Raw genomic sequence first — 12,094 nt, 5'->3', positions numbered from 1 at the left:
TCCTGTACCTGGGACGGCCTGTAAGTGTAGAAATATTTTATATTTTTTACTAGATCTATACTATGTGTAAGGTAATTATTTTATTTTCTACTTGGACTATTTGTCATAATAGTTGGCAACATGCTGTGTTGAAGATGGCGGCGTCCATCAGTCCTAATAGAATATCTTATCTTATCTTATATAATACAGACGTTACTTCAAAAAATAAGATGATTACGTCCTACGCGTCATGCATTTAGTCATGCATATTAACCAATGACTTAAATTCTGCCAAGTCTCTGGTTTTCCTGGCTAGCTCAGGCAACCCATTCCATGCTCTAATAGCACGTGACTAGGGAAGAAGGAGTATTTGTACAAATTTGTCCTAGCATATGGGACGAGGAATGTGCCTTTATCTTTGTGTCTTTCAGAGTATTTTATTAAATTTTGTTTTTGTATTTGAATATTATGGTTCAGTATTTTATGTATTATTGCTACTTTACTTTTGAGCCTTCTGTCCTGAAGGCTTTCTAAATTTAGTGATTTTACTAAAGGTGTTACTCTAGTCAAATGTGAATATTCGTTTGTTATGAATCGCACTGCTCTATTTTGTGTCTGTTCTAGTTTCTTAATGTTTTCTTGAGTTGAGGGGTCCCATATTTTATAATATAGTTTTGCATTTATGTTTTGCAGGCTATTATTACAGTGTTGCTTTTACCTGCTGTGTAACTGCTGAAATACATGCTGCTGTATCTAATATTGCTGCTTATAATTGCTGTTGTAGATCTATTCTAATTCTAGGGAATCTAGTGTTATTTTGTTTCTGCTATTGATAGTTTTGTTATTGTTTCTGTAGATCTATTGAAGTCTATTCTAATTCTAGGGAATCTAGTGTTATTTTGTTTCTGCTATTGATAGTTTTGTTATTGTTTCTGTAGATCTATTGAAGTCTATTCTAATTCTAGGGAATCTAGTGTTATTTTGTTTCTGCTATTGATAGTTTTGTTATTGTTTCTGTAGATCTATTGAAGTCTATTCTAATTCTAGGGAATCTAGTGTTATTTTGTTTCTGCTATTGATAGTTTTGTTATTGTTTCTGTAGATCTATTGAAGTCTATTCTATTATTCTAATTCTAGGGAATCTAGTGTTATTTTGTTTCTGCTATTAATAGTTTTGTTATTGTTTCTGTAGATCTATTGAAGTCTATTCTATTATTCTAATTCTAGGGAATCTAGTGTTATTTTGTTTCTGCTATTAATAGTTTTGTTATTGTTTCTGTAGATCTATTGAAGTCTATTCTATTATTCTAATTCTAGGGAATCTAGTGTTATTTTGTTTCTGCTATTGATAGTTTTGTTATTGTTTCTGTAGATCTATTGAAGTCTATTCTAATTCTAGGGAATCTAGTGTTATTTTGTTTCTGCTATTGATAGTTTTGTTATTGTTTCTGTAGATCTATTCTAATTCTAGATCTAATTCTAGGGAAGCGTTTTTTTGTTTCTGTAGTGTTGCCTTATTAGTGGCTTAGTTATATTTATAGTCTGTTTCTCAGTTCTGTTCTTAGTGAATAGTAAGGTTCTGAGCCTAAGGACAAGGTGTTCTTGTTTATAGTTACGGGTTGGTTGTAATAGTAGGATATTGTAGATCTAGACTAGTTTATTGTAGTGTGTTTATTGTAGATCCAGGTCTATAGTGTAGTAGTTTTAGTGATTTAGTTAGATAGTTGTTTTGATCAGTTTGTGTTAGATAGTTGGTTTGGTTAGTTTGTTATGGTGTTTGTAGTAGCGTAGATTTAGAGGGTTTTATATAGTTAGTTGCTGAGTTCAGTTGTAGTGGTTAGTCAAGTTAGTGTATATATTATTTTTTATTATTGATTTATTTTTGTGTGTAAATAAAGTTTCTTTTTGTTTTATTTATCGTAAACTAAAGTTTGTTATCTTGTTTTCATTTAGTTGAGTTAATATAGTTAGTTGTCTGGTTACTTAGGCTACTCTAGCCCCATGGTCACCATACCGAGGTGCACAGATTGAGCCCACCCAGTAGCGCAAACATCTGCCTACTGTTAGGTAAATTTTAATGTTGAGCAGCAGATAATAGGTCCTCTCTCCCACTCGCGCCTGCCTGACCTGCTCACATATAGAGGGAGAAAAGGGAAAGGTTTCAAAGGGTAACCAAAAAACCCCTTTTGGTTACACTTATGAAATTTAGTAACTGTAACTTACCTTTTTCTTTTGATAGTATTGTGGTTAACCTCAAAATCCCTCTTGTCTACACTCATGAAATTTGGTAACTGTAGTTTGGTTTAGATTTTTTTTTATCGAAAAGGAGATTTTTATTGCCCAAACCATTTGTTTTTTTTTTCTTGTTTTTGTTTTTGTGTGTAAAAAGTGTGTGTGTGTGGATGGGGGGTTAAACTTACAATCCTCATTGGCTACGCTCATGGAATTGGGTGACTGTCGTTCGCTTTTTTTTTTTTTTGTTTTATTGAAGAGGGGAGTTTTAGTTAAAAAAAAAAACTAGGCTGCGCTGGGGCAAGTGTTTGACATCAAAATCTCACCTACAATAAACAAGTTAGAGAAAAAAAAACTGTCACAAAATTCCCCCCTTTCGCGGGGATGGTATTTCGTTTTGGGGGGTTATTTTCCAACGTGATAATAAAGTCTATGGACATTAATGTTGGAACTATTACAATCTTTTTTTTTTAATTTTAGGTATGGGGTTTCAGTATTGTTTTCGCGACCAATATGTATAAATGCCTAATTAAATAATAAATCTTCCTTCACCTTTTAGTACAAACTTCGCAATGCAGTCGATAAACGTTTCAATTAACTTTGACCACTTTTTACAATTTAATGTGACCTGGTATCATGGCATGAGATAATGTACTTAATAAATATATAAGCCTACATTCTTATTTGTATAGTACAGTATAGTAAAGTTAACAAGAAACAATCATTAAGAATCGTTTAATGAAGAATACAGAGTTTATTGGCGAAATAATGCACAAGTGACAAATCTCAATTCATATCGCTTCACATCATGCTTTCTGTTTATGCAAAGGCATCTATAACTATAAGCGTGGCCGAGAGGCTAAGTACGCTTGAACTTGGCTTGGCTTGGTTACTTATGAAGTGGGCTCGAGGTTCGACACCCGACTCGAGCAGAGTTGTATTTACTAAGTGCCTAACGGCAGCACGGAAAACCTTTTCCCAGATACCCCTTCCCCCCACTGGTCCACAAATGAGATTGGACCATAGCGCTCTGAGCATGCTATAAGCTTGAAAGTAGCGCTATATAAAAGCTATAATTTATTTACTTTATTTACATCGATACAGTCTTTTATTTGTGACTCTACTGACATTGAAACAATGCATCATTGTGCTCCTGAGATAGTTTTTGATTAACTTGAGCTTTGAGAATGATCTCTCACATGCCACAAGTGGTCTGAGTTAGCAGAATTGCAAGGTTTGAGCACACATCATTACTACATGAAGCCAGCTTCCTCAATATGTCGATTGGTGATTGTGACACTGGTTTGTTGATGAACAGTGCTTGTGCATAAATGTCATTGAACAAGCGATTGGCCTAAATTTCATCAAACAGAAAAAAGTAAACAGTTTTTTATCAGCGTGTCGTCATCCATAGACTCCAACAGGTGTCTTGGTTCAAGAAGAAACCCAAAGATGTCCAAATGGTTTTTCCAGCCTTTGGAATCTGTCCTTCATCTCCATATGAAGTCTGCCCAGCACTTTTGTTGCAACACGTTTAAATTGCAGTTCTATTGACAGTCCTACATTAGAACTCAACTCCACACCAAGTCTTTTCTATTTCTGGTTATTTTGATTACAGGAAATCCATAGAATTCACTAGCTTCTTTTGCTTTTTCGATTGATTGGGTGATCAGTTTCATCCGTTTCTCATCATTTTGCATGAAAGGGTTTCAATTTCTTCAGCAGCTTCCCATATGTGCAGTCCAGACTTTTCTAGTTTCATCTGATCTATATTGATTTGGCGCAGGAGATTTGACCAGAATTCCAGATAAACAAAAAATTCACAATTTTCCACTGCGCTGCTTCTAGTATCCATTCTTTCAGTTGTTGATTCAGAAAGTTTCTCCAACAGCTTGATGATTTTGTCGAGACGCAAGGAAACTGCGAAGTAGCTTCTTCTCTTGCGGACCACCTTGTGTTACCCTCCTTTTTAAAACTCCAGGCTCCAGCTTCTTTCAGTTTGGCCCATCTCTTAAGTGAATTGGAAAAAGTTGAACAATTCACATACAGTTCCAAATGAAGGTGACAATTGCTGGATCTATCTCAGCAGAATGAAGAGCCGCCAGGTTGAGAGAGTGATTATTACAGTTCAGAAATGTTGCCTTTGGATTTATGTCTTAGAGACGTTTCTGCAGGCCAGACAGATGGCCACTCATTGTGGCTGCGTTATCATAGGCTTGACCTCTGCACAGATCAAAGTCTAGTCCAATGTCTTTAAGAGTTTTCAGAACAAGCTCTTCACAATGTTGTCCATCAGGTTTCAAAATTTCAAAGTAAGTGGAATCAAGCAGCAGAGAAAAGTAACAAACTTGCTTGACTTTCCCAACAATTGATTCCCAAACGTTATTGCCCATCAAGTTAATTAACTCATTTTGAGTTTCTGGTGAAAAATAATGTGTCTTCCCATATTCGATTCCATGTAAGTGGTGTTTCGTAACTTCATCAAATTCTGTAATTTTTTTTTTTATTTGTATGAATCATCTGAATAGTGATAATTTTCTTCGAAACGTTCATGGTCTCCTTTGTTTTCAATGCTCTTATCAGGCTTCTTCTTAAATGATAAGGATGATGAAATAAACTACACTAAACTACTACTTTCTGAGAGTTACACGGCACTAGTCAGCGCTACTCCTTGAAATTGAGAGTAACCACGAACAGAAAGAGTTAATAATCTGTGTGGAATACATACAACAGGGACACTAACCTAAATAACAACGTGAAAAGCAAGTTTATATAACAATGAAGTAATATCAAGTGGGTGCCCGGGGAATCTTCAAATTCTCCCCCCTCCTCCCCCACCCTAGCTACGCCACTACGTAGCCTTTTTTTAGCAGTTTGCAGCACTCACACCGTGGTAGAGCCCCAACTGCCCCAAACTGTATCGGCACTTGCCGCTCCTTTTGTCTACATCAGCTGCGTGAGAGGGGGAACTGATGTGTGGGCGACAACGTTCCGATCACAGCTAATGCTCGGGCATTCATTTCATCACCGCTTTTTATACAGCGGTTCTCAACCTCTTTTCTTCCATAAGGCCCCAATACAATTCCCCAATAGGCAGCGAAACCCCAACTGTAAAATTGTTTTACTTCATAAACGGGATTTTGCTAATGTTATAAAAATCGTAATCAAAATCTTAAATCCATTATGCATTTTTATTGTTACAAACTAAACATAGCTATATCTTTGTATTGCAAAATCAGACCTCTTTGTTAGATGGAGGGGGAACGTACTGCATCTCCAATACTATCTCCGAGTATTTCTAGTATACCAAACAGGCTACTAACTATCTAAAGAGCTTACATAGTTTTCCTTTTTGCCTAAGGGGGGGGGTGCAACCATTTTTTTTTTCGTTTTGGGGGAGGTGCTACATGAAAAATTTGATAAATGCTGCTTAATTGTTACAAAAATATTGTTGCACTTATATTTGTAAACACGCCAACGTTAAAGCGAAAAATGAGCTTGTTTCTGTTTCATTATATCAGGGATTTTCAAATAATACAACGAAGGTGATCTTCTAATTCTTAATTTAGACTTAATAATTGATAAGCTGGAAACATTTGTTTAGCAAAGACATGTGGCGCAATACATCTCAGACAGAATGGGATCTGACTGCAAACAATGATTCAGAAATTTTTAACTAACATAAATTATTTTTAGCTTCATCGCTATCAATGAGTTCAATAAACTCTTTCTGTGACGTCTCCGGAACATCTTCATCTTAAGAATGGACTTCTGGACGATTATTACCGGATGTCAGGTGTATTAGCCTAAAATGATGAAATCCTCAAGGCATCTATGCTTTTTTCACAGAAATTATCACGGAAAAGTTTTTTTTTTTTTTTGGGGGGGGGGGGAGTTTTTTTGTTGAAATTTTCAATTAGAGATTAGCCCTTTACAAAACAATTAAATCAATCAGATAATCATTAAATAACATCAGATAGGTCAGGGTCACATTGAACTTCACCTTCACCTATCCCTTGGTCTGGGGCACCACACAAGATCTGTCAACCGTCTTTTTCCATTCCTCTCTGTTCTTTGCCTTTGATAGAATTTCATTCACTGATAGGCCTGTCCATTCTTTGACGTTGTCTTCCCATCTCTTTCTTTGACTTCCTATTCATCTTCTTCCGGGTACTGTTCTCTGAAGAAAGGTCTTTGCTAGTCCAGAGGATTTTGTGATGTGGCCATGGAGATTGAATTTACGTTTTTTGACGGTGGTTAGCAGGTCATCGTGGGGTCCAATTGCTGTATAAATCTTGTTTCTAATCTCTTCATTCGTGATGCTGTCTTTGTAAGTGACAGCTAAGATTTAATTATATCTTCTTAACTATCAGTTAAGTGAATACAAATGAATTTGAACAATGTAATAATAATATTAATAATCTCCGTATCCTGTTGTATTAACAATATCTAACTATCGAACTAACAATACTACACATTCGACGGAAATAGGGTTGTAGTTGTTGATAGTTTGTAGTACATATTTTCGGATATTGTTTCTGAAATCGGCTTTTTACCTGCCTGAGTGGACCACTTCGGGGGCTGATTTTGAGTTTGTTTCCACATAAACTGTCTCTGTAACCATGTTTATTTTTTTTTTAGTTTTTTTTTCTATTTCATTTCATTGGGCCTCCAATGAAATAAAGCCGGTCCTAATATCTGTTTCATCACTGACCAACAAATCAACTCTTTCTTTTCACATTTCGTCGGAATTTGTTTTAAAACATTCACACGATAATTAATCTGAACCTCTTTTGTTTCTAAAGATCAACTAAACTATACATTTCAGCTGATGCTTAGAACTTTGTTGGATTGAATTTTCTTTTCAAAGGATTACGAATAAGCCTAGATTTAGCTGTTACATCTCTACATGCGGCCATATGTTACCTACTACGTTCGTTAAAAAAATTATCTTGAAATAAACATTTTAAAGTTTAATTGACTAGAACAGGAGGGAAAAAGTGTGTGTGTGTGTTCGTGTGTTACCATAAACCCGATACTTTCAGAAGATTTTTATTTTTTGAAAAAGTAAGATTTGCGAATTGCATTTCTTTATGCATTTTCAATGTATAAATAGCTTAGTTATATTGATTCGGCGGTGATTACATGCCCCCCCCCCCAATAATAACAAGCTATGACTAGACTGAGGTAAGTTTGGCTTTAGAAAATGTCACTTAGAATTATTCCTGAATATTTCATATCTACTTAATATTTTAATCTCACTTCCACTATAGGCACACGGAACAGCATGTATGCTAGGTGTCTAAGAAATTATAAGGACAAGAGACTTGCGATTCAAAAAGATAAAGGAATAAAAATGAAATTAAAGTTATTGAATTTGTTTAGTAAGCGTATTTTGGTTTTTAACCAGTAATGCCCATACTATGGCCAGTGGGCCAAAACTGGCCATCGACTAGAGGTGTTATTCGTCAAGTGACACCGCAGACAAACTATCCCACAGCTCTCGGAGCTGCGGACACTCTTGCAAGATATGCGTCACAGTTTCCACTGACTCTACACAGTGTCGGCATCGGGCATCAAAATTTGGCCAGAACCGGGCAAAATAAGCACTTGACATCTATGGGAGCTTAAAGGCACTATGCCTAACAGCCGAGTTTCTTGCCAAGGCTCTACGGGAGGACTAATCCTTCCAGCCTTGCTACCAAATGGAGTTCGTCTCAGGTAGGGATAAAGTAACCCTAGCTATGTATTGTGTTTTACCAAATCAATACATTTAACCTCTGCACAGAATATATGTAACTAGTCTGTATATTTAAGTTTTGAATAAAAGTAACTATTTTATTGCTTTCCAAGAAGGAGTGGCCTCTTTAGTCACATAAGAAGTTGAATTACTTATACCTATGTGTACATAACAAGAATTTTAGGAGTAAGTTATAGAGCTCGGGTTTCAAACATGGAAATATCATGTCAAAATGAGAGTCGACTATTTTATGAGGTTGCGACAGAGTCTCGCGTGAGGTTTTCGGGACATGTTCTCCCACAAAATGAACAATGATCTACGCATATCAAGAGTTACGATCATACGAGGAAAGCGCAAACGGGGACTTCCTGGTAGGCCTACAACTTGGTGCCACACTTTCATGGAGGTCATCAGAGCAGTGGATACCAGGTGGGAATAGGCTGCAGACATTGCCAGTGACAGGTCTTTATGGAGACAGTTTGCAGTTCAATGTGCCGAACGGAGTGGGATGATCTAAGTCCAAGTGACTAGAATTGCACAAACCTTACAGAAGAATACAATTGAATTTTGTTGTTTTTTAAAATATTTTTACTATTTCCTTTTATTCCATTTTTTTAAACATTGTAATGAGAACTATTGATTACTTATAAATCTAGAGAATATTAATTTGTGTTATTTTGTTTTAGAATTTATATAAGTATTTTAATGTTATTTGGTAAAAACTATGTTTTTTTTTATTTGCATATCCTGACATGAAACTAACATTTAAAAAAAAGTATTTGCTGAATAACTGACAGAGAACATTAGATTCCTTGCATTGGCTCACTGATAGGCACTATGTTATGTTTTCCATTTTTTTTTTTACACTAAGCATAATGTTTGAAGAGTATTTTACAATGCATATAGTTTTTTTTTTTTTTTTTTGATTTTATGATGTCACTGTCAAAATGTATTAAAAATGTTTTTTAAAATGCATTTAGCTTAAAATAAAATACAATTATTATTTTTTTCATTTGCTATGCATTCTGAATAAAAATGCTATAAACAAAGAAACAACAACATACTGTAATAATGTATTTCTATTCATATTTTTTTATTGACTTGAAAAATGTTACATTCCTTTAAGCATAATTCAACATAATATTTGTATCAATGGCGGAGCTGTACATGTCAATTCTGAAAGAGAAAGAACAAGAGTCATAAATATTTCATTGACTTTAAGTTTTTACTTTATCATTTGAATTTCAATGTTTTTTATCCCTTGGTGAAAATTTTGGTTTCAAACTTTTAATGTTTGAGATTAAGATGAAATTAAAGAGTATTTTTTTCAAAGTTAAAGTGCTTGTCTTGATAACAATAAGTCAATAACAACAAAGAGACTTACATCCACAGCGTTCACAGTTGCATCCAGATATGTAGCTGACATCATATTGGACTTGGCCATTATATTCACAACTGAAACTGACAGATTTGAATTCTATAGAAGCCTTACAGCAAGCACAGTTCTGTGCAGTGATGAGTTCCAATCTGCCGTTCTGGAACATTGTCCTCACAATACTGTCTGAGCTAACGCCACATGTTCCAGAGCAGGACTGCAACATGATGAAGATATACAACAGAAATCAATGATCACAAATGAAATAAGTGAACAAAAGAAAAAAGTGGCATCATTAAATAGCATCATAGAAAAAGTAAAAAACAAAGTAATTATACAACAGAGAAAACAGCTTTGTTGTCTCAGAGAAAACATGGCCAAGCAATCTCTTTACATTTCTGATAAAGATTTTTTTTGTGTGAAAGAAAAAAAAATATTTCTAACCAAATATGATATCTCATGATTAGAATGAGCATAAAATAAATAAGAAAAATATAAACAGCAAATTTTAATTTAGTTAAAAATGCATAAAAAAAAAAAAAGTTAATTTCTAATTTTATAAAAGTTGTGTATTTTTTTTACATGAATTCCTGATTGTTAATAAATAAAATTGTTAATTTCTAATTTTATAAAAGTTGTGTATTTTTTTTACATGAATTCCTGATTGTTTATAAATAAAATTCACTTACGCCAACTTCTTGAGGTTCAACAGAGACGCAGAGACCATTGTCTTCAGTTGTGATGTTAAGCATAACACTACTCTCAGCTTTGTAAGTACATGGGATCATCTTTGGTACACAACGCTTGCAGCATGCATCATCAGTATCTTCAAGGACATTGGTGGTCTAGGAACAAAAGATATTACTACTGTCTTCAATCAATGACCAGTATTGCATTTGTATTTACTTCTTGCTTTAGTTTAGTTTCTGATCTCATTGCAATCTAGCTAAAACTGTACTTACAAGGTCACAGTTATCAATGACATCTCTACATTCAGCATATTCCTGACTGTAGGAGCATTCCATAGTTCCGTTGGTGTTGCAATAACATTTCTCTGTACATTCATCATTGGGCCATACTTCATTGCCTGTTGCATATAAAATAAAGAAAATGTTTAGAAATATTCAGTATTTTACTTTTAAGAAGAAGAAAGAACTAATTATTTCTATCATACAAATGAAAATCATATATATATGTATATCTAATGTAAATCCATATTATCTTTTTACTGTCATATAAATTAATCATTTCTATAGCTTATTGTAATAAAAAGAGTAAGAACAAATTACCTAAGTTGAGGATTTCCAAACAGTTTACTTCACCGTTGCGACAAGTGCTGCAATTAAATTTATACAAACACTTTAACTATTCTTACAGCTATTTATAACCTAAAAGGAGTTTTACATTCTTATTTATTGCTACAATTTCAAAAAGATCGCTACCCCTTTCAATCTCATACAAATATTTCTATTCCTTTTTTTGTGTTTAATAAATGAAAAGTTAAGTGAAGGTGTTACTTTTAAATATTAAACCTACTAAGGAAAATATTAAAAGAACAAAATACACATTGAGTTTTATATAGATTAAATAGTCATTTAAAAGACTGCAGAATTTTCTTCTTTATTTTTAACTTTTGATAAGTAGTATTCAAATTAACTAAAATTAAACTACAAATAAAAGAATTTACAAACTTCTATACATTTATTTTCCAATAACAGTTTAATGAGAAACATAAAGCTCATTCTTAATCAAATAGACATATTTACTAAGTCTATTACAATTAAATAATATTCAAGAATATTAAATTACCATTCCTGGCATTTGTCAGTAACAACTTTTCCTGCTTCCCAGAATTGTCCGTTGTAGAAACAAGGACATTCACCAGGTTGACATACTTTACTTTCTGAACTTTGTTCACTTTTTGAACAACTATCGCCTAATATTTTTCTAGAAAGAAAATCAAGATATTTATTCTAGTCAAACTTAAAATTTTCTGGTTCTAAAGTATGACTAGTATTTAAAACACTGAAAAAATAACAACTATTATTGCTGAAGCTTTTCAGTTACCTTTGTCTTGAACGTGATCCTGTTCCACAAGTTACATCACATGGTGACCATTCAGTCCATTCTTGTATCTCACAACCTGCATAAACAACATCAAAGTATTACAGGCACTAAACAGAATTTTTAATTTTCTGTTACATATCCTAAACAAGTTGTAAATACAACAAAAATTAAATAAGTTAGATTTCAAGAAACATTAAAATTTAGATTACAAAGCATGATTGAAATATAAGTCTTTATTTTATATCAAGGAGAGAAATTTTTAAAGAAAATATAGTCATAGAGATACCTCACATATATATATATATATATTAAAAGGCTTTAATAAAGATTGTTATGGTGTATTCTTATTAATTCTTACAATAAAAAAAATACTTAGGCTCACATGGTGATTTAATCTAAGGTAAAATATCTAATTGCAGATTTATAAGATAGCTTTTATACACACATACATATAATTCTTCCAGTCCAATCAATCTGTGCCCATCTCTCTTTATATATATATATATATATATATATATAAAGTATCAGGTGAACGAGCCTCACTTGTTTGAATAATTTGTTGAGGAAATATATTTACTTAATTTGGATTGGGTAAAGATTCACAATTCGAAAAGTTGCTTTCATGTTGTTTTAGTTCTAAATGTCAATGTGCATGGTGATTAGAAAGTCTCGATCTTAAGTCACCATACAGAACACGCATA

General features: G+C 33.5%; 1 protein-coding gene across 1 annotated transcript in view; it reads right to left on the bottom strand.

Annotated features, from left to right (window-relative positions):
- Positions 1–9,020: 9,020 nt before the first annotated feature.
- The window catches only part of LOC106074993 (mucin-2), a 40,192-nt gene continuing 37,118 nt past the window's right edge, over positions 9,021–12,094 (bottom strand). The window contains exons 41-47 of the mRNA XM_056045178.1: positions 11,394–11,469; positions 11,136–11,273; positions 10,616–10,662; positions 10,289–10,413; positions 10,016–10,171; positions 9,336–9,543; positions 9,021–9,127 (exon numbers count right to left, since the gene is read on the bottom strand). Coding sequence (XP_055901153.1) covers positions 9,126–9,127; positions 9,336–9,543; positions 10,016–10,171; positions 10,289–10,413; positions 10,616–10,662; positions 11,136–11,273; positions 11,394–11,469 — 752 coding nt within the window. The 3' untranslated portion in view covers positions 9,021–9,125. The remainder of the gene's footprint in view (positions 9,128–9,335; positions 9,544–10,015; positions 10,172–10,288; positions 10,414–10,615; positions 10,663–11,135; positions 11,274–11,393; positions 11,470–12,094) is intronic.

The sequence above is a fragment of the Biomphalaria glabrata genome, chromosome 1, assembly GCF_947242115.1.
Source record: "Biomphalaria glabrata chromosome 1, xgBioGlab47.1, whole genome shotgun sequence".
Taxonomy (NCBI): Eukaryota; Metazoa; Mollusca; class Gastropoda; family Planorbidae; genus Biomphalaria; species Biomphalaria glabrata.
This window is presented reverse-complemented; position numbering and strand designations above follow the sequence as displayed.